The sequence below is a fragment of the Colletotrichum aenigma genome (assembly GCF_013390185.1).
Source record: "Colletotrichum aenigma strain Cg56 chromosome Unknown KSG_Cg56_contig04, whole genome shotgun sequence".
NCBI lineage: Eukaryota > Fungi > Ascomycota > Sordariomycetes > Glomerellales > Glomerellaceae > Colletotrichum > Colletotrichum aenigma.
This window is the reverse complement of record NW_023500910.1, coordinates 6,682,509-6,704,375: the sequence shown is the minus strand read 5'-3', so window position 1 is coordinate 6,704,375 and position 21,867 is coordinate 6,682,509. Positions and strand designations below refer to the sequence as shown.

At 51.2% G+C, this 21,867-nt stretch overlaps 7 protein-coding genes across 7 annotated transcripts; 3 read left to right on the top strand and 4 right to left on the bottom strand.

Annotated features, from left to right (window-relative positions):
- Positions 1-589: 589 nt before the first annotated feature.
- Positions 590-1,125, top strand: CGCA056_v007648 (uncharacterized protein; the record flags this gene model as incomplete). The annotated part of the gene is made up of 3 exons (XM_037322896.1): positions 590-833; positions 880-980; positions 1,066-1,125. The coding sequence occupies 3 exons, from the start codon at positions 590-592 to the stop codon at positions 1,123-1,125; spliced, it is 405 nt and encodes a 134-aa protein (XP_037180441.1).
- A 1,826-nt stretch (positions 1,126-2,951) lies between these two features.
- CGCA056_v007647 (Nitrogen assimilation transcription factor nit-4) lies at positions 2,952-3,641 on the bottom strand (the record flags this gene model as incomplete). Its single annotated transcript, XM_037322895.1, has 3 exons — positions 2,952-3,088; positions 3,144-3,352; positions 3,412-3,641. 3 exons carry the CDS (start codon positions 3,639-3,641, stop codon positions 2,952-2,954), a joined length of 576 nt encoding a protein of 191 aa, XP_037180108.1.
- Positions 3,642-9,259: 5,618 nt separating this feature from the next.
- Positions 9,260-10,243, top strand: gag-pol-3 (Gag-Pol polyprotein; the record flags this gene model as incomplete). The annotated part of the gene is made up of 1 exon (XM_037322894.1): positions 9,260-10,243. One exon carries the CDS (start codon positions 9,260-9,262, stop codon positions 10,241-10,243), a length of 984 nt encoding a protein of 327 aa, XP_037180107.1.
- An 838-nt stretch (positions 10,244-11,081) lies between these two features.
- On the bottom strand, positions 11,082-12,858 carry gabD-1 (Succinate-semialdehyde dehydrogenase [NADP(+)] GabD; the record flags this gene model as incomplete). The annotated part of the gene is made up of 5 exons (XM_037322893.1): positions 11,082-11,676; positions 11,756-12,359; positions 12,425-12,601; positions 12,651-12,732; positions 12,796-12,858. 5 exons carry the CDS (start codon positions 12,856-12,858, stop codon positions 11,082-11,084), a joined length of 1,521 nt encoding a protein of 506 aa, XP_037180106.1.
- A 774-nt stretch (positions 12,859-13,632) lies between these two features.
- ktnD (FAD-binding monooxygenase ktnD) lies at positions 13,633-15,435 on the bottom strand (the record flags this gene model as incomplete). Its single annotated transcript, XM_037322892.1, has 3 exons — positions 13,633-15,065; positions 15,117-15,211; positions 15,269-15,435. 3 exons carry the CDS (start codon positions 15,433-15,435, stop codon positions 13,633-13,635), a joined length of 1,695 nt encoding a protein of 564 aa, XP_037180105.1.
- An 884-nt stretch (positions 15,436-16,319) lies between these two features.
- On the bottom strand, positions 16,320-18,654 carry DAS (Dihydroxyacetone synthase; the record flags this gene model as incomplete). Its single annotated transcript, XM_037322891.1, has 3 exons — positions 16,320-17,021; positions 17,087-18,237; positions 18,297-18,654. 3 exons carry the CDS (start codon positions 18,652-18,654, stop codon positions 16,320-16,322), a joined length of 2,211 nt encoding a protein of 736 aa, XP_037180113.1.
- Positions 18,655-19,325: 671 nt separating this feature from the next.
- Positions 19,326-20,362, top strand: lxr1-1 (NADP-dependent mannitol dehydrogenase; the record flags this gene model as incomplete). The annotated part of the gene is made up of 4 exons (XM_037322890.1): positions 19,326-19,582; positions 19,646-19,723; positions 19,777-20,100; positions 20,155-20,362. 4 exons carry the CDS (start codon positions 19,326-19,328, stop codon positions 20,360-20,362), a joined length of 867 nt encoding a protein of 288 aa, XP_037180112.1.
- Positions 20,363-21,867: the final 1,505 nt, after the last annotated feature.

Genomic DNA, 21,867 nt, shown 5'->3' with positions numbered 1-21,867 from the left:
ACAAATCTTTTGGTACCGCAGGCAAAGACGTAAGGCATCTCCGCCCAAACTGTCCGAGCACCACCGCCGGTATTTGGAGGACATCGGTGCCCTCCTCGTACTACCAAAATCAACGACGGAAGCCTTGCTACCAATCTACACTACGGTCTTAAATGACCTGATTCCCATACTTGATGGTAACTGTGTGCTTCGAAATCACAGCAACGGACAAGCTTCAAACTACTTGATTAGAGGAATCTGTCTCGTCGCATGCAAGAGTAAACAAGCCGCTCCCTTTTTGCAATTAGTGGAGGATGGCGAGGTTTTGAACCCTTTGGAATTCGCTTCCAAGTTGCTTACGGGTCTGGACGCTGCTATGAAGGCAAATCTTGAGCCGGACCGTATCACGAAGATCCAGATTCTGGCTTTGATGCATTTGCACAATGATGGATTAGGTGGTGTAGACCGGTCGTCAAGCTATTTATCGCAAGCTATCTGCGAGGCATGGTCCATATCACTCCATCTCAAGGTTCCGGGAAGCCCAGATCGTAAACAGGGCGACTTCCTCTGGTGGGCACTCCGAAACTTTGACCGACTAAACAAGCCAATCATGGGGGCAGCGCCTTTCATGATCGATGATACCGACATCGCGCTTGACCGTATCCCCTTAACGGAGGGAGATTATAGATCACAACTGATGTCAGTCTCACTCACACTTGGGGATCTTATGATCGCCGCTACACGGGTCTACAAAGCGAGCTCTAAGGCCACTGTTGATGACTGTGGCGAATTTCCGTCATTCATGCAACTTACATCAAGCACGTCTTTCGACAGCTTCCACCGGTCACATGCATGTGAGTAAGCAATCTTCGCCGATTTGGGCTTTTTCTGATGTAGCAGCCTATCTCGAGATCTGGTACCACGTTGCTGCTATGCTGTCTTGTCGATACAGTGGCCCAGGCAGTCTCCAATACAACCGCCGTCTTGCATCGGCTGGAGGGGTACTTGAAATCATATCAAAAGAAGGCTCTGATCGACTCCCGCCATTGCCTCTGGTGCCATATGCTGTGTCGATGGCTACAACAGTCATTTACCGTGCGTTGCGAGATGGCCAGCGAGATCCCGAGACTGCCTGTGAGGACCTAAGTCTTTGCTGCAAGGCACTGGATGTCCTATCGGAAAGATGGACTACGGTCAAAGGTGTCGCAAGACTGGCCAAGCGCTTATTGAGATTCATCCAGAGAAGTCTTCGTGAAGAGCAGCCCCAATGTACATGTCTAGGCCCTGCGGTCCCTGACAGAGGTACATTGGCAGTTGCTTCAAGAAATGGTCTGTCCAACTCAGCGCCTGACGGTGGGAATGCACCTAGCAGTGCCAGAAGTCAGCTGAACGCTGCACCTGACTCGTTACATAGGAATCAATCCATCGACAAAGACCTGGGTGGCATATCCGAAGCGCAGCTGCAGACGTCAACTGGCGACCTTTGGGACCAGGGCGATGTCTCATATCTTCAATTGGACCGGGCGTTTTATGACATGTTCGATGATGGAATGCCTGATATCTTTCGGGATCCTGCGACTTGGGACTTTATGCATGTACCTGAGGGGTACTATGATCATTCACCAATGGAGTGATAAGAGTTTGAGACACAATGAGAATGAATTGTAGTCGTGGCACCTGCAACATTAAAAGTTAAGGCGAATGATCATGTACTCAAAAGACGTGTCTTGCAGTCCTTGCAAGGAAGTTATCAATGTGCTATGATATGCCATATGATTTCGATAGCCCCCATGTTCCCAAAAAGGCCTCTGGGCCTGCGCTATTATCCACTGCAAATATCCAATCAAGATCGATACCTAGTTCGGCTCCCATGGCGTCCGCATTTGCTTGAGCCTGGGGTGAGTGATGCTGCTGCCGTTTGCTCGGTTGGGTGGTTGATGCCGGGGAGTAATCACGAGGTGAAGAATTAGACACTGAGTCTTTTCTTAGTCTCTTTCTTGGAGTCGAAGATGTTGCTGAAGACTGCCGACGCAACCGATCCGACCTGGCTCGAATTTCCCATTGCCTTTGTAGCATTATGAGGAAGTCATGAGCTCTTTTGGCGTTTTCCCAAGAAGATGAGAACTCATCCAAGGCTCTGAAGCATGCACTCAGCTGTACTCCCAGGTCGTCACATCCCGGCCTTTGGATGTGAGATACAGTCGCGAATATCAACAGCAGTGCAGCCGAGCAGGTGATCGTTACTCCCTGTATGTTCATACGCTTCAAAGTATATCTCTCTTCGTACAACTGAAGGATCTTGGCAATTGCCACAGCAGAGTCGACGCATGCTTTGCGGGCGTGAATGTGACCTGGACCTTGAGGTGGTTGGGGCTGGATGTAATGCTTTGACATCCAAGGTCGGTGAGCATGTATTATTGCTTGATGATAATCCATGCTATACTATATCAGCATACAATCCGCGATTGACTGGATAAGTTTTCTACTTGTTGAAACCTACTGCAATAATAATACGTGAGGCAAGTACGGCGTTTTCGTATCTTTCTCGTCGGTTTGGACCTGAAGTACTGAAGGCAAACAGTCTTTCCACTCCTTGAGTTCTTTCACTGTCTTCTGGTTCATCTCCTGCAGCACGTTTGGTGGAATTCTTTGGCTTCCATATCTGCAGCAAATTAGGTCAACAATTAGGGTTCATGAAAGCGACCAATACTCACAAAGCATGGCCGAGAGGCGCCATGATGTCGCAAAGAAGTGCCCTCTGGCTGCAAAGCAGTTCAGCATGGTCTGGCTGGGTTATTCCGCAGGAATCAGGGGAGACATAGGCAGACCAATGCCCTGATATGCTACCGTCTATGCCAGGCTTTGCGACAGTTACGTCTTCCATGTTAATTCGGAAGGGGCGGCCAAGGTGCAATCCCCAAAGGCTGTCAATTGATGAGCTCGACATTTGCCTTGCTGGACGAGGAACATGCTTACTGATCAACGGTGTATGCCCCCCAAAATACAGTTTTGCGCAGGTCTGCTTCCTCTTGACTGATTGAGCCCCTTCTAACATAGGGCGTCATGTCAACATGCAGTGCCAGATCAAACGCAAGCCTCATGGCCATCCCTATCCATATCATTAGCTCAGAATCTCGCGACGTTTTGCAGGTACATGGAAATACCGCTGTAGAGCCATCCGCGAGCATCCCGCTTGCACCCAATGTCATGGCCACTTAGAATGACCATGGCCTGAACTGTAGCAACAGAAGGGCAGTCAAGCTCAATATCTAATAGTGCTTTGGCCCTATCAGCGAAGAAGTCCGCTAAAGACTTCGGAAATGTAACGAATGTTGGGTGGTGACGCGATTCAAACGCAGCCCCCAAGGCGCATCTAGGACACACATCAGTATCAGTGCCGACTCTGAAATCTCGGTTGAAGAACAAACTCACATGGAGTTACGCAGAGCTTCTGAATAATATGGGTTATCAACCATGTGATCACACCACTGCACCTTGGCCTTTTGGTACATTTCCCGCTGCACGACGTGTGAGGCAGGATCTTGCCATGTGAAATAAAGGTTCACCAAGTGATCCTCAATGTCGTTCGGTACGTCCTTTCCTATTTCCAGACGATCCAGATATTCCTGGCCATCATTTCTCACTGTTCGGTGCACCGTCATGTTGTCAGGGGCAGGCATCTGTACCAAATTGAAATTTGATGTAGGGCCATAGTACCGTATTTGACCGTCCGATCCGATCTGCAGAGACCCAACACGCTCCGACAAGCGATCTACGAGCTCCTCTGTGCTTTCAGCGTCGCTATCGTCGCCACTAATTATTGTTGGAAACGAGATTGAGGGTCCGAGGGTACGTTCGGGTTTGTCTGGGACGGCATGGACGTCATTTGGTACAGAGAGTCCTTCAACGGTCATATTTGTTGTTGCTCTGGTATGCACAATGTCAACGAGATCATCTGAGCTGTGCCAATCCCAATCAAGCTCAAGGCTGTCAGTCTGTTCATTCGATACGATCTTTCGGTCCTCCCGCCATTCCAGTGGCAAATTTGAGATCAGGCTCTCAACCTGCGGAGTGTCAAATGTTGTAACGTTTTCGTTGACGGTCGTCGTTGGAATACAAAGCCGATCTGTGTCGTTAAGTCGAGCTACCGGACTGGAAGCACAATCTGGACCGACGCTTGTTGAGTTTGCCTTATCTGGCTCTGTACTCATACTCCCACTGTTCTCTCCTCGTGGATAAGCGTGTATCAGGCCAACGTTTTTCAATACTCTCAGCAGTACGGTCTCGTCATCCTCTTGCATGGGCGGTGGCAGCAGGTCGCTTTTCTCGATGAAGTGAGTTAGTTGGTCAACTCTGGCGCAGAGTAGTTCGATCGCTACTCGGAGAGATAATCTATTGATGTTCATTCGGGTCAGAAGTGGTACTTGTCTGCATGCATGATTGACCTACTTCCGTTTATCCTCATTTGCCTGGAACTGGCAATTCTTGCCTTTACGCTTGCAGTTTGAACAGCATGGGGTCTGACCATCACACTAAGATTCGTCAATTGATTTTTTTCTGCTTGGGTGTAGCACTCCAATGGGCAAAGGTCTTCAGGAATTGGAACTGACTGTCGCTTCTGGCGCGTACCTTTACTTTACTTTCGCGGCACGGCACACACGCTGTCGTGACATGCTTCCTCTTGTTTGTCGACTGCGTTGCTGAGGCCATATTGGTGCGGTAATCGTCTCAATCTCCCGCCAGCATTCATCTGATGAAGTGCTTCAATCTCGGTGCAGAATGTCAGGTATCACGGTCCAACAACACACCACCCCACCGGCACCCACTGTTAGTGCCGCGCTGAGCTCGTCACCCTACCACTAACACCACCAAATCCACCCCTACAACCTACTCTCGCCCGCGATGGCCTCAGAGCCAGCCGCGGGCGCCTCGCAGGGCCCTAACGGCCTCCTATCCTCTATGCATAACCTGCCGAAGACCCCTCCCCCCCTTACCTCCCTACCACCGCGTCCGAGGGGCCTCACGCCCCCCCCTATCCGGCCCCTTGGAGGAGGGCCACAATCGGCCACTGCCGCTCTTCAGCAAGCCCGGGAAGGTCGGGCCCTCCGAGATGAGGCCCTGGACCTCCTCGCAAAAGGCCTAGATGCCCTCATTGGGACGGCTCCAGCACGTCTGAAGGCTACAGCCCAGGACCTCATCGACTCTTTTGCCAGATTTGCAACCACAGAAACTTCTGGACCCACCCCTACCAGCCCCGGAAAAACGTACGCCCTGGCCGCCGGAGGATCCACTAAAAGTGGATCCCTCTCCGGCCCCAGCCCCGGCCCCAGCCCCGGCCCCGGCCCCCGGCCGAGCCGAACAACAGGCCGGCAGGCCACCAACTACGCAAACAAGCCAAAACAGACCCAGGATCTCCGCCTACTGGTTAGGCTTCCTGCCGAACATATCCCTACCTCCAGAACCCTAGCCCCTCACTCAGTAAAAATGGTAGTTACAAAAGAGCTCAACCTACAACCACAAGACCTAGTTGAGGTTCGCCATACTGCTACTGGCTTCTCGCTGAGGCCCCAGAACAAAGAGATACAAGCCCTACTCCTTCAGAGGGCCCCTGAGATTAAGAACTGTCTCACAGCTGAGAAGGTAGAAGTGCCTACAAGATGGTACCAGTATTCCATCCCTTTTTGCCCCCTATACTTCACAAGCCTAGATGGAAGTAGGATGGGTATTGAATCTGAAATAGAGGAAGAGGTCTTCCTACAGACAAAGCAAAGACTCCTCTCCTGGCGCCCAACCCGAGATAGCCCTGACCTAGCCACAGCTACGCAAAGCCTGATTATTGCCCTCCCCCAGGGAGTTAAGGAAGGCTTCCGCCTGTTCGGCCAGTCAGGCCCAGCTCGTCTGCTCCCCCCTAGGAAACAGGTCCCTAAACGACACTCCTCTGGCTGCCAGGGCTTCCACTCAAACCGCTACTGCACCCGGCAACCCCTCTGTGAGAACTGCAGTATGCCCTTAGATTCGCATGAGGATAGGATCTGCCTAGCCAGGTCTAAGTGTGCTAACTGCTATGGGCCCTTCCCAGCAAGCCATGCCAACTGCCCAGCCAGACCGCTACTAGTTAATGGAAAACTTGTTATACCTACCTATAAGGAACTGCGAGGGATCCGGAAGGTTGGTGGCAAGGCCTCAGATGACCTCCTAGCTAGTCAGGCCTGCTCCCTAGGCAGCACACAGCAAGCAGAGGCCAGGCTGGGCACTACATCTAAGCGCCCTCGACCCCTCACACCTACACAAGACTCAATTGTTGTTGCAGATACTACTAGCATAGCTGGAAGCAGCAATAGTATGGATGAGGATGAGGCTGAAGACTCTGAAGCCCTCCCCCTTACCAACCGCCCTATCTGCCCGCTTCCAAGCAGTAGCAGAAGCCAGAGGGTAATACAGAAGCCTGACTACAACGTTATTAATGCCTATACCCACCTCGATCTCGACTCAGAGCCGTAGGCTCAAAATGGCTACCCCACGGGTACTACGGGTCGCCCAGTGTAACGTGGGGAAGATCAGCCCAGCTCATACAGCTCTCCTAGAGCTCTGCTGGGCAGATCAGATCGATATAGTACTGATCCAGGAGCCCTGGATAGGCTATAGAGATAAGATGCAAATCAACACACACCCAGGCTATAACTCTTACGTACCAGTTGACTTCTGGAACAGCAGGGACACAAGGCCTAGGGTTATGACCTACACACACAAAAGTCTAAGGTTACAAATACAGCAGCAAAGTCCTACCCTATCAAGGGATATCCTATGGATCAAAGCGGGCGACATTACCATTGCAAACGTCTATAGACCACCAGGTGAACCCACAAACCACACAACAAATACCCTCCTAAGCTATCAACCGCCGGAGAGAGCCCTTATTGCTGGGGATCTCAATGCTCGCCACTCCTCCTGGGAACCTGGCTCCCAAAGCCGGAACCGAGGGGACGATATTGCAGAGTGGGCTGAAGGCTGTAATCTTAACTTTATTGGGGTAGCTGGGGCTCCAACCCATACCCATGGGCATATACTCGACCTCAGCTTCTCAAATATCCCCTTTACAGAGGCCTGCATCAGCCCACACCTACATCCAGGGGCTGATCACCAAGCTATTATAACGACCATACCTATAAGCAAAACCCAGGACTTGAGGTGTCAGACTAGCCACCCTGTGGTCTCAGACTCATCCCTACTCCGGCTAGCCGACCTAGTGAAAGTAGGGATCCTAGCCCTGCCTACCTTAGGGGATACACCTACTTCAGCAGAAATAGACTCCCTAGCTACCCAACTAGTCAGCCTCCTCTCTACAGCTATCCAGGCTGTAGGGAAGAGACGGACTAACCAGGGCAGGGGAGCCCCCTGGTGGACAGAGGAGTGCTCAGAGGCCCACCAAGCAGCTATTGAGGCTAGGCGTCAGCAAGCCCAAGAACCTGGGCTAATAATACCACCGCCCATCCTAGAGGAGCAGAAGGCCTTTCTGACCACAGTCAGGAAGGCAAAACGCGCCTATTGGGCTGCTAAGATTGAGGAGGCTGGGTCTAACCAGAACTTATATCAGATACTTAGCTGGCGTAAGTCTGGTCTAGCTGTTAAAGCCCCACCTCTATTGGTAGATGGACAGGCTTTTAACAACAGCTATGATAAAGCCCAAGCCTTACGGAAGGCCCTACTAGAGAGATTTAACGCTACAGACGACTTCCATGGGAACCCATTTGCTATTCCTATAGTTCCAAGGCGTCTAATACCCTGGCAGCAGATAGTCAACATTGAGGAAGTACGCCAGGCAACTCTCACAAAGGCTACAACCCCTGGGATTGATGGGATTACTACAAAGTTACTACAATCCATTTGGGGCCTGATAGGTGTTCCTATACAGCAGCTCTTTCAGGCCTGCGTTCAGATAGGCTACTTCCCTAGGACCTTCCGCAAAGCAGAGGTAGTTATGATCCAGAAGCCGGGAAAAGCAGACCTCTCAAAGGCTGGATCCTGGCGCCCAATAGCCCTCTTATCCTGCCTAGGCAAGGGCTTAGAGCGGCTGATAGCAAAGAGGATGGCATATCTCACCATTCTGGAAGGAGTTGCTAGCCCACAGCAGGTTGGGGCATTACCAGGGAGGGCTGCAGTCGACCTGACAACCTGTCTAACCCATGAGATCGAAAGAGCTCTAGACTCAGGGCTTACTGCAACTCTAGCGACAATGGATGTCAAGGGGGCGTTTGATTCTGTCCTACGAAATCGACTTACTATTAGGCTACGACAGCAGGGCTGGCCTAGTAGTCTGATTAGACTGATCTTCAACTTCACCTCTTGCCGCACAGCCCGGGTAAGGTTAGAGGATACTACCACAGAGGACTTCCCTTTATCCTGCGGACTGCCGCAAGGCTCGCCACTATCACCTATCCTTTTTCTGCTATATATAGCCGATATCCTAGCTGACGATCAGAAGCTACGGTTTAGCTATGCAGACGATATAGGCCTGCTGGCTACTAGCCCTTCCCTGGAGGGAAACACTGCAGCCCTTAGCCAGGAGATAACTCAGATCCTAGACTGGGGCACTGATAATAAGGTTACATTTGACCCGGCTAAATGTGAAGCAATCCACTTTAGCAGGAAACACAACCAGTCAAATAACCTACCAGATATACAGGCAAGGGACCTAACTATCAAGGCCTCAACTAAGCCTGTACGATGGCTAGGGGTCTGGTTCGATAGGAAACTCACCTTCCGGCACCATGTTGATACAAAGGTAGCGGCAGCAAAGAAGGTAGCCCAGTTCCTACAGCACCTATCAAACACAAAAGGAGGGCTCCCAGCAGCTGCAGCACGCCAAGCTGTTATTGCCTGTGTCCTTCCTACAGTCCTATACGGAGCTGAGACCTGGTATGCAGGCTTAAGTAAGCCAGCTAGGAACAGCAGCACCACTGCAGTTAGCAGCAGCACCACTAACCAGGTAACTACTGTCAGTACGAGGCAGAAGGGCCTGGTTAGGAGTGTTAGAAAGGTTATCACAGCAGCAGCAAGGGCTATCCTGCCTGTCTGGAGGACTACACCAACCAGCAGCCTCCTCCGAGATGCTGGCCTGCCTACAGCAAAAGTAGCCCTTGAGGCAGCACGCCTACGCTTTGCCACACGCCTACAGAAGGTTGACCAACACAACCCCTTAGTCCCTAGGCTTCCACAGCTAGGGCGGCAGGAAACAAGGCTTCAAAGAACAGCAGCCCTCCTACCTAAGTGCCCAAGGCCGATGCTCCTACAGCCACAGCACCTCTCAGGATCAAAAGACCCTACAGCTGGCCAGGATAAGGAGAAGGCAGCTAAAGCGTTTCAGAACTGGGTTAAGACTGTGCCAGATAACCATACGATTATCTACTCAGACGGCTCTAAAGCCACTAATGGGGCTACGGGATTCGGCTTTGTTATCTACCGCGGAAACAAACGGATAGCCCAAGGGTGCGGCCGTCTCAGCATTGCAGAAGTATTTGATGGCGAGGCAGAGGGGGCGAGGGCAGGGCTCCAAAGGGCCCTTCCTACCTCCCAAGGCCAGCCTATACATATCTGTATTGATAACACCAGTGTCATCCAGGGGATACGCGGCAACATCCCAGACTCCTCACAAGCTGCCTTCTTAGAGATCCAGGCAGCAGCCAGGATATATACTATACAAACCCACTGGTCCCCAGGGCACCAAGGGATAAAAGGAAACGAGGAGGCTGACAGCTTAGCTAAGGAGGGCACAACGCTGCCAGTCCCCAGAGGCCTACTGCCGACCCTATCAGGGATCAAGCGGCTTGCTCAAGAACGCAAACAACACCAGCATAGAAAATGGTGGAAGAAAGAGGCACCCCCCTGTTATACCCAGCTGGGGCTTAAGGCCACCCTTGGCTGCCCTCCTGAACTAGCTCTACCAAGAGCTACCCTTCATCATCTCCTAGCAGCACGATCAGGCCACGGAGACTTCGAACAGTATCATCAACGCTTTAACCACACAGAAGCACTGCTTTCCTGCTCCTGCGGGGAGGCTAAAGAGGCAGACCACCTGGTCTACTGCCGTAAGACACTAGTGAGGAGGCAACGGTGGCCTATCCTCCACCCTTATAGTCGAAGGGAGCCTCTAGGACCTATAGGCTCTCTAGAGCGCTACTTTAAGGGGCTAATCACCGATTATGAAGGCTTCCAGGCCTTCCTTGACGTGACAGACTTCTTCCAGAAGATCTGCCCGCGTTACTAATAGATAGGACTTAACCTATCCTCTCAACAACAGACTACCTATAGTTATCAGGACAGCAGATTGCTATAACGGAACTAGGGCACCAGTGGGAACTAGGGACGGATAGAACACATAGTGGCCCTCGGGCAAGATCTGGAGGACGCTAGGAAGAGGCGTGTACTACACAGTAGATAGCTAGATCCTGCGGCCCTCCACGCCACATACCCTTCGGGAGGTCTGCCGCAAGGGCGGCTGCGCCCTTGCCGCCATGGCGTTAAAAAGGAAAAAAAAAAAAAAAAAAAAAAAAAAAAAAAAAAAATATGTCAGGTATGGAAGAGTAGGAGTCGAGAGGCTCAGCGTTGTGTTTCCCCGCGCTTGACATGGATGCAGTGTTCGGAATTCAACCCCCGTTGACCCACAAACTATAGGGGGCACCCAGGTACCCCACACTTGTCTCCAACCTCCCCGCACTCCGAGCTGGGGCACATGGAGAAGAAGTTGGGGATAATCGTGAGCTTTTTCTTCTGCTGGTTCTCTCCTCCTGAGTTGCTCATCGGTGGTCAAAGGACCTATCCTCTGTGCGTATCAAATCTGAGTTGCCAGTCCTCTATATCTGTTCTTCACAAAGTCGCCCCATACGAAAGAATCGCTTCCTATTTTCATTGCATGCAGCAATTCTGAACTCTGGGTCCCATCAGATACTTGATCACTAGAGCTGCGTCCTACATAAAGGTTAATCAGGAGCAGTCACAGGCAGATCTGTGCGGTAGGGGGGCATTTGATGGTAATCTCAGTATTGAATAGGTAACTCGAGCTCTTCCTATTCAGTGTCGATTGTTTACTTTGAGTAGCCATTCGTTCATAGTGCCGTCGCATCTTGATTTCCAATCGTAATGCTCTTGATGTTTTGATACTCTTCCAGTCCGTACAGACTACCTTCGCGACCGTATCCACTCTCCTTGACGCCTCCAAATGGAGCCTCGGGGGCACTAATCTTGCCAGTGTTCACACCCACCATGCCTACCTGCAATTTCTGGGCCACGCGCATTGCTCTGCTGATGTCTCGCGAGAAGAAATAGCCAGCAAGACCGAATTCGGTGTCGTTCGCCAGACGCAACACATCTTCCTCCGTTTCGAACTCAAAAACGGGGGCAAGTGGGCCAAATGTCTCGTCCTTGCTCACGATCATGTCTTGGGTGACTCCCGAGAGTACTGTGGGCTGAAAGAAGAAACCTGGAGACTGGAAAGGCTGTCCTCCTACTTCGACTTTGGCTCCTTTGGAGGTTGCATCATGGATGTGCTCTCTAACCTTCTCAATGGCAGCTTTGTTGACCAACGGACCCTGTGTGGTCAAGGGATCCAGTCCTTGACCGACTTGCAAATCAGAGACCTTTTTCACCAGCTTTGAAGTGAAATCCTTTGCTACCCTCTTCTGGACGTAAAGTCGGTTCGCACTGAAATGATATGGGTCAGAACCAATTTCAATCGAAGCAGCGCATCTGAGGAAGACCCAGAAAAAGACGGCCCACTAACCACACACAGGTCTGGCCGGAGCAGCGAAATTTGCAGAACATTGCGCCTTCCACTGCCAGGTCCAGATCGGCATCATCAAAGACGATGAATGGAGCGTTTCCACCAAGCTCAAGGCTGACCTTCTTGAGGGTCCCGGATGCCAGTTTCGCCAGCATTTTGCCAACGCCGGTTGACCCTGTGAAACTGATCTTTCGAACCAAGGAGTTCGTAGCAAGCTCTGTCGCTGCTTGACGGTTCTTGGTAGGGCAGACCTGGATCAAATTCGAAGGGATACCAGCCTCGACTGCTAATTTTGTCAAGGCTAGACATGTGTACGGCGTTTCGCTCGGGGGTTTAATGACAACAGAGCAACCGGCGGCAAGAGCTGGTCCCACCTTTCGGGTGATCATCGCAGCTGGGAAATTCCATGGGGTAATAATCCCGCAAACACCTACCGGCTCCCGGATCGTAAGCAGTGTCGTATGAGGCGTAGATGAGGGAATCGTCACGCCATATGCCCTTGTCGCTTCTTCGGCAAACCAGGATATGAAATTCGCTGCATATACGACTTCTCCCTTGGCTTCACCAATCGTTTTTCCGTTTTCGAGACTGAGAATTGTCGCCACTGCAACGTCCATCAGCGTTCGGTACTGAGTGGGATGGCAATTGTGCCGATGCCGATATGCTTACGATCATCTTGATTGGCAAGAATGAGATCATACCATCTTCGCAAGAGCGCTCCTCTCGAAGTACCAGTCGTCCCTTCGAAGAAATTTGCTTGCGCTTGATGGGCACTTTCAATGGCGTTCCGAAAGTCCTCCACATCACAGTCGGATACCTGCCCAAGCTTCGTGCCCGACGCCGGCTCTTGACTTAGGTCAGCTCCAAGTCCTGAAGGCCTTCGCAGAGCACATACCGAAGACGTCGAATTTCTTAGTTTTCGAAACCCACTTCCCGCCAATGAATGCATCTGAGATGAAGAGTTCATTGTTATTGAGCTGAATGTCGAAACGCGGTTTAGTCGACATCCTTCTGTTTTCCGACCTGGCACGTTCACATACCTTTGCTAAAGCATCGCGGTGGTAAGTAGCATTGGTGTCTTGACTGTTGGCGGTAGAATGCATGTTGACGCTTGTAAGATTGACCGGAGTATAGAGACAAGGATAATAGAACGAGTGAAGACGTCGATAATTAGCAATTCAAATACGCTCATTATCAATATCAAGTTGCACAAGCGACTGTTTATCAACTTATGGATCTTATCACTGTGCCGAGCGAGATTGATACTTTTGGCACTATTCCTACGCATTGGTAAAATTGAGCACCATTCTGCTGGTGGTATGCAATTCCGTCAACACGTCATTTTCTGGATACGGAATTGTTGATGCCCCCTTTCCCCCCGCGATCTCTCATATCGCCAAGACAAGGTTGTTCCTTTGATTTGCGGCCGGGAAAGAAACCCGACCCCGCATTCGTGCACACAGTGATTCAACACGACAGCCCTTCGGAGCATAATTCCGATCACAGCCAAATTTCCAGAGTATCACCCAACACACATGCGGCTATTCCTGAATCAGTCGCTACTACTTTAGCCCTCGACCAAAAATAGAACGCATAACCACACACTAATTTGGCAACCACAAAACAAAAGACGAGGTTCCGCGCGTTCTTATTAAAAGCATCGTTCTTCTGTCCAGCCAACCAACATCTTTTAGTGACATGGTTTGTTTCGGGGCTGATAGTCAGGCATAGGGACGGAGAACATCACGCGATGTCAGTAGAAATTTGGCGTAATTATCTCGTGGTACAAGACATTCTTCAACAATGTTTAAAATCTATTGATCTAATTCTGCGTCTGCACCGCCTTCTTTAGACCTCCACCCTTCTTAGTTCGTCGATCACTGTGCAAACTTCGAAACAGTCGAGATTCCTGCACGCAGGGCTGTCTCCAAGTATCCCATAATGGCAACACCTTCGACCAGCCCACGGTAGCGGCTAACGGCTGCCGCGAGGCTCACTAGAGCAAAGGCTGTCGAAATGGGTGACATTGTGCTCAGCCAGCGACGGATTGTAAGTAAAGGCCAAATGGCACTTCCTCCACTCATGTTGAATGCAGACCAGTCGGGGAAGTAAGTCTTGAACCAGAATGACCTTGCCAATCCAGGCCATGACGCCGCGTTCCTTCCATAGTCTCCAATGTACCAGTTGGAGCAATCTCCAGAAAAGACTGTATCACGCAGAGATTTGTGAATTGCATTCGTTTCTCTGTCCTCTGCGGATTGCTTGACCTCAATGACAGCAGCCTTGTGATCAATGAGGGGTGTGAATAGGGACTTGATCGCGTAGTCAACCTGGGTCTCGCAAGCGAACAGGGCTGAATTATTCGCAGGGAAGGTGTTGGGGCCAAACAGAATGGCGAGATTGGGAAAGTTGTGCACGTGTGTCCCAAGATAGGCCTGGGCTCCGCGGCACTGTTTCCATTGGTCGTGTAAGGAGATGCCAGTCGAGCCGACAATGTGCATCGGCGTCAAGAATTGGGAAACCTGGAATCCTGTTGCCAACACAATGATATCGAAGTCATCTTCGATTCCAGAAGAGCTGATAATTCCGGTCTCGGTGATATCTTTGATTCCCTCGGGAAGAAGCTCGACGTTGGAGAGATTGAGACATTCAAGGTAGCCGGGGTCGAAAATGCGACGCTTGCAACCGAGGGGAAAGTTGGGAATAATGTGATCCCAGTATTTCTTTGGCGCAACGGACTTGATGTACTTCTTTGATTCTGCCTCGGCCTCCGCGCGAGCCTTCAGTCCCTTGGGAGTTGGGAAATATGTCGTTGTCTCCTCGTCGGCATCGAGAAAGATCTGTAACCGCAACCATCGCATCCACAAAGGCACCCACCGAAACATGAACGTTTCTGTCTCCGAGTATTGCTTGTTCGGGCGGGCATGAAACCATTGTCCACTTCTGGCGTACTGCTTGACGAGAGCTGCGTGTTTTGCTACGGCCGGCACCACTTGCGCAGCACTGCAGCCATTGCCGATAACCGCGATCCTTTTGTCCTTGTAATCGACGCCATGATCCCATCGCGCTGTGTGAAACATATGCCCCTTGAACTTTTCCATCCCAGAGAATTTGACATCTCGGGGAAAGGAGATTGCGCCCACAGCAGAAACCAGGACCGAGGCATACCGAGAATACTCAATGCCCGTCTGGAGATCCTTTAGATTGACCTCCCACTTCGAGATATCGGTGTGCCATCTTGCTCCCATACACTCAACTGAGGTGTGAATGTGCTTGTGAAGATCAAACTTCGAACAGGTATCTTCCATATCTGCGTAGCATTAGTCAGGGAATATTTAGCGATCGGTCGAAGGAGTCTCACATTGAAGAATTTCGGGTTGCTCGCAAAGCTCCTTCGACCAGTTCGGATTCATATTGAAGCTGAAGGAGTAAAGATGTGACTTCAAGTCACAGCCGCTGTACACATCTGTTAGAGTATTCTTCTTTGGAAACATCTAGTCCGCCAACGCTTACCATCCTGGATACGTGTTCGTTCTCCAAGTTCCACCGACACCATCAAGCTTTTCGTAAATCGTGAAGTCGTCAAAATGCAACTCATGCTTTAACCTATACGCCATGGCAATGCCGGCAGGGCCAGCACCAATGATGATGGCATTGAGCTCCTTCGCGTATTGTGACATTCTGGTTTCGGGCCTGGGCGGATGGGCGAACAGATTGTAGCTATTGTGTCGAATGAACGATTGCAGTGACTGCGCGAAAACAAGACGCAGTCAGGTTTCGTAGAACACGGGCGGTTCATCAAAGGGTAGGCTTCTCTTGCTTCTTTTAGGAATATCGCTTACCATACGGACGTGGGCCCGGTGCCAGAGCCGGCGAAATTGGCTGCCGAATCATTGCGTCGCCGCCTCGGGAATCAAATTTCGAAGTTGTGCTGATGGCGGCGTCTATCGTGATCAGAATTCCACCAAAATCTTCGATCCTGGCCAGAAGGGGTATTACAGGCATTACTTTCGATTTCCGTCACATGCCTACAGTTTCTGATGGTTCGGAATTCTCGTTCCGACAGCGGTGCCTCCATGAAATCCGACCGACAGTGTCTGGACAAGCCCCACAACGTACGCAATCCTAGCCCCGAGACTCACGTCACTCGCATGGTGGATCTTGGATAAGTTGATCTTATTGAGCCGCAAGAAAACGTAGCCCAGCGAATCACCTCCCGCTATTTCTGGACCCCACGTCTGATGCATCTTTTGGCACACTCCTCGTCAAATCGTAGTTTGCACGATGATCTTTGGCTTTGGTTACATCATCAATGAACAATCTAGAATGATGAGATTGTCTTACCGATGGATTTTCACCATAGATTTAATATGCTATCTCTGTTTCCCGTGTTGTGTTATTGCTTGTCAGAAAATACGTGATTGCAGTCTTCTTCGCAGAACCAGATACGTTCCATCTTGATAGTTCATGTGTCATGAAAGTTTGATTTTGAAGGCCTAATCGTAACCGCGGGTTTATGTACGTCTATTGAAGAACGGTACAAGTTCAACTACATCTGTCTACTTCAGATTTGCCTCCATCCTGCCATTCTCGCATTTTCCTCCCCCAGATCATCCAAGTATCTTCGCACACGCTTCACAATGCCCTTGGAATCCAGTTCGAAACGATCATAGTTGCTGGGGTTAGAGGCGGAGTACCCGTAAGAAACCATGCTGATACTCGCTGTGACGTATCTTGCCCATGTCGTTGCAACGTATTCTTCCACACTCACAATCGGAGTACCGTCCGTAGGGAAAACGCTGCGGCGATACTGCTTACTCTGTTGATCAAAGTGGGTGAAGCTGGGACAGCTGACAACACGAGTTGGAACGCCACAAGTAGATAGCGTTTTCGCGGCCTCGACGGCATAATGGAGATTTGTACCGCAACTGGCCAGAGTGAGCTTGGCTCCAGCCACATCTTCGATGACATATGCCCCTTTCGCGACCTCAAATCGATCAGTCGACGGCACTGCGCCAGTCGGATCTCTTCCTAGGGATAACATCGTTGGGCCCTCGCGGTTGTTCAATGCGAGCATCCAAGACCCGATTGTTTCCTCCGCATCGCAAGGCCTGATGTACGCAAGATTAGGCATCGCGCGATACAAGGAATCGATCTCAACTGGTTGATGGGTTGGGCCGTTTTGTCCCTCGGCGAATGAATCGTGAGTGGCGATGTGAATGACCGGTAAATGGCTCAAGGCCCCCATGCGGACGCCAGGCGCGGCCTGGCGATGTTGTGTCAGCTCTTCGCCATGTCGAACAAATAACGAAAGGACAGTCAGGAGCTTACATAGAGATAAAACATGAAGAATGTTGCAGTAATTGGCAAAAGCGTGCCAGGCCCATATGCAGCCAGTCCGTTGGAGATTGCTGCCATTGCATGCTCGCGAATTCCGTATCGAATGTAACGCCCTGCATAGCTGACAGACGGGTGGCATACATCGGCTTCGAGGTAAGAGACCTTGTTTGAGTTGACGAGATCGGCGCCCCCGCCAAATAAAGTCGGGCAGGATTTCCAGAGCTTTTCCAGAAGAACACCGTTGACCTCACGAGTTGCTAGCCCCTCGAATTGGCCTGCCTCGATTTCACTGAGCATTTGAGGTGCTTCAGTCCCGCGGTCGCCATTTCTGGCTCCATGGAACTCCAATGACTTCTCCGGGTACGCCGATGCATACTTCTGTAACATGCTGTTCCACTCTTCTTCAAGCTCCTTTCCGCGCGTCTTTCGTTCGCGAAAGTAGTCCAGAGACGGTTGTGGGACTTGGTGCGTAGCTGTTGGGTCTTGTCCCGCTAAGCGCTTCGACAAGGCCACACTTTCGGCATCAAATGCACCATGATGAGCCTTGAAAGTACCAGCGACATTGGTACCCAGGCCGATGACTGTCCGTATGTTGATAAAGACGGGCTTGCCTTTCAACGACTTTGCGAATCTGAGCGCTGAGACCACTGCACTAACATCGTGGTTGCCATCGGCGATCTCCAAAACATGCCATCCCGAGGCGCGCATCTTTGCATTGACATCCTCAGTGTTGATCCAGTCAAGCGGTCCGTCGCAGGTTACTTGGTTATTGTCGTAAATCAGTACCAAGTTGTCGAGCTGCATACTACCAGCAAGGGAGATAGCCTCGAGAGCAACCCCCTCCATGAGGCACCCGTCACCAGTCATGCAGTATATTCTCGATTGCACGACATCAAGTCCTGGTTGATTGTAGCGCGCCGCGAGATGTTTAGATGCGATGGCGAGGCCGACAGCATTGGCGATGCCTTGGCCCAAGGGGCCTGTCGTGACTTCCACTCCAGGAACTTCGATTTCAGGGTGCGCGTGGCAAATTGTCTTGTAGCCGTTTGTTTTGGCACTTCCATATCCTCTGATCTCGTCCATGGAAAAGTTGTCATATCCAACCAAATAATTGAGTGCATAAAGAAACATGGCGGTGTGGCCTTGACTGTTTTGTCAGCTCCAGTACAGCTATAGACGCCAAATAATTCCAATTCCTTACCGTTTGAAAGCACAAATCGGTCTCTGTCAAACCAGCTGGGGTTGTTGGGGTTGTAACGCATGACATGTTTGTACAGGGCTACCCCGATGGCCGCCATGCCAATGGCTGATCCCCCGTGGCCGCCTCCATTTTGATCGCAGATATCGAAGATCAAGTTTCGCAGAGCAAGCACGGCAAAGTCGTCGTCGTTCAAAGTCTCTCTCCAGCCTTTCAATTGGCCATCGATATGTCCGTTGAGGCCGAGGGCAGGTGGCGGTGGCACAAAGCTTGGTTTGTCTCCGTTAAGGAATGGCTGCTGCCCTGAGCCTGAGGAGACACTCTCGATGTGAAAGCTGCACTGATTCTCTGATGGAGGCATATTTGGGCGTACAATGTTGCGCGATATCTACCTCGATTGAACTGAAACGGCGACGCGGTGAGGTGTTTTTCTCGTTCAACCAGTGAAGGGAGGATTTTCGACAAACAGAGCTGCGCGTGTGGCAGTCAATTTTCTTTGAGGCTTTGTTATAGTCAATGTCATCACCCCATTTTGCCGCCGAGGTGCTTCCCGTTTGTCGGGTTGATGATGGCTAGTCCTCGGCCGGCACCCGGCTTTTGTGGGGCGCTCGGCCATCAAATCCGTGGCTGTGAGCATCGGGACTCAATGTCCGGCCACAACCTGGAATGAAGAATTTCCATGCGGAAATCGGATCAAGCGCTATTACTCTGCATGATCCCATTTTTATTTGATGCCAATCATTGCACTTCCGATCACAGAACGGCTCAATAATGCCGGATGGAATTGATCATATGTCTTGTGAAAATGATTGCGGGATTCGGGTCCGGAGGGTGCCATGTCAGCCCAATCTTCAAGCACATGGTTTGAGCTCCTAAACTGATCCTTCCGTTAAGATTGAAATGAAAACTTAATGTACGTGTTCTCTCCTACATAGTCGCAGCATTCCTCTTGACTCAGAAGCCAACATCGACTTCGACCCGTTGTCTCGACCTCGCAACCAACTTGTATAACTTCTCTCCCGATACTAGAATATGGCTTCTAGCATCGTTAATGCGCCTCAGCCTAAGGCGGATGTCAACCGGTACTTGAGCAACTCGGTGCACGATCTTCTGTCTCTCAAAGGGCGAACCGTTGTAATCACAGGCGGCGCTCGCGGACTCGGGCTAGCGTTTGCGTTAGCAGTCGCCGAAGTAGGAGGTAACATCGCCATTCTTGATGCAGCCCAAGAGCCCCATGATCACTTTTATCGAATCGAGCAAGAGCACGAAGTCAAGATCAAGTACTACAGGTAGGCATCATTTGCGACTTGTGGCGCAAATTTACGTGGCTGACTAGGCCTCTCCACCACAAGGAGCGACGTCACAAATTACGATATTTTGAAAGAGACATTCAGCAATATTGTCAAAGACTTCGGTCGAATCGATGGGCTGTGAGTCATCCTTGGTCCAATATTTGAGCTTCTCTGGGTCTAACGCATCGCAGTGTCACTGCCGCTGGCATTTGTCCCGACGAGCCGTTCTTGCAAAGAAGCCCCGAGTCCGTGGCCAAATGCATGAACATCAATGTCCTCGGCACTTACTATGCCGCGCAGCTAGCAGCTGCACAGATGGCTAGCCAAGAGCCAACTGATTTCAACCCCCGCGGAGGCTCCATCGTCATGATAGCATCAATTGCTGCGTACGTCGCTAGCAAAGGCCAGACAACCAGTGACTACTGCTGCAGTAAGGGTGCAGTGGTTGCCTTGGCCAAAGCTCTCGGTGTCGAGCTTGCTGCGAGCGGCATCCGTGTCAACAGCATCTCTCCAGGGTCTGTTATATATTAGTCTGAGTTTTCAGAAGTTAACACTAACATGGTGCATAGATACATGGCGACTGACATGACGCTGGACTTGTGTAATCGTTATCCCCATCTTGGAGAAATCATGAACACAGAGCCACCCATGCGGCGAATGGGTGATCGCACTGATCTAAAGGTTCCTGTGGTGTACCTGCTGTCAAACGCGAGCGCCTATCACACCTCAGATGATATTTTGATAACCGGAGGCATCCATGCTGGCAGGCTGATGTAGTTGTTGTTGTTGTTCTATTTTAACGCCGTGGCGGCAAAGGCGCAGCCGCCCTTGCGGCCGACCTCCCGAGGGGTATATGGCGTGGAGGGCCACAGGCTCAAGCTATATACTCTACAGTACACGCCTCTTCCAAACGTCCTCCAAATCTTGCCTATAGGCTGCTACGTGTTCTATCCGTCCCTAGTTCCCGCTGGTTCCCTAGTTCCATTATACTCGTCAGTTCCTCTACGAGGAGGGGGTTCGTTACTAAGGCCTAGGTTCAGGCCTAGGCCCTAGTACCGCGGGCAGATCTTCTGGAAGAAGTCTGTCACGCAGAGAAAGGCCCAGAAGCCTTCATGATCAGTGGTTAGCCCCTTGTAGTACCGATCAAGAGATCCTATTGGTCCTATAGGCTCCTGTGGACTAGAAGGGTGGAGGGTGGGCCACTGAAGCCTCCTCACTAAGGTCTTTCGGCAGTAGACTAGGTGGTCTACCTCCTTTGCCTCCCCACAGGAGCAGGTAAGCAGTGCTTCTGTATGGTTAAAGCGTTGATGGTATTGTTCGAAGTCTCCATGGCCTGACCGGGCTGCTAGGAGATGATGGAGTATAGCCCGTGGTAGGGCTAGTTCAGGAGGGCAGGCGAGGGAAGCCTTAAGCCCTAGTTGGGTGTAGCGGGGTGTTGCCTCTTGCTTCCACCATTTTCTATACTGGCGGCATATGCGTTCTCTAGCTAGCCGTTTGATCCCTGACAGGGTGGCTAGTTGGCCCCTAGGGGCTGGCAGGGTTGTGCCCTCCTTGGCTAGGCTGTCTGCTTCCTCGTTCCCTTTGATGCCTTGGTGCCCTGGGGACCAATGGGTTCGTATGTCATACATCCTAGCTGCCTCTTGGATCTCAAGGAAGGCAGCTTGTGAGGAGTCTGGGACCCTGCCTTGGATCCCCTGGATAACGCTGGTATTATCGATACAGATGTGTATAGGCTGGCCCTGGGAGGTAAGGAGGGCTCGTCGGAGCCCTGCCCTCGCCCCCTCAGCCTCCCCATCAAACACTTCTGCTAAGCTGAGGCGGCCGCAGCCCTGGGCTATACGCTTGTTCTTACGGTATATAACAAAGCCAAACCCTGTGGCGCCATTAGGGGCTTTAGAGCCGTCTGAGTAGATAATAGTATGCTTCTCTGGTACAGTCTTAAGCCAGGCCTGGAAGATCCTCGCTGCTATTTCCTTCGTCTTTGTGGCTATAGGGTTATAGGACCCTGGGAGGTATTGCGGCTGTAGGAGTGCTGGCCTTGGACACTTGGGTAAGAGGCCAGCTGTTCTTTGGAGCCTGGTCTGCTGCCGCCCTGGCTGCAGAAGCCTTGGGACTAAGGGATGTTGTTGGTCAACCTTCTGTAGGCGTGTAGCAAAGCGTAGTCGCGCTGCCTCAAGGGCTACCTCTGCTGTAGGTAGGCCAGCATCTCGGATGAGGGCACTGGTTGGTGTGGTCCTCCAGACAGGTAGGATAGCCCTTGCTGCTGCTGTGATAACTTTTCC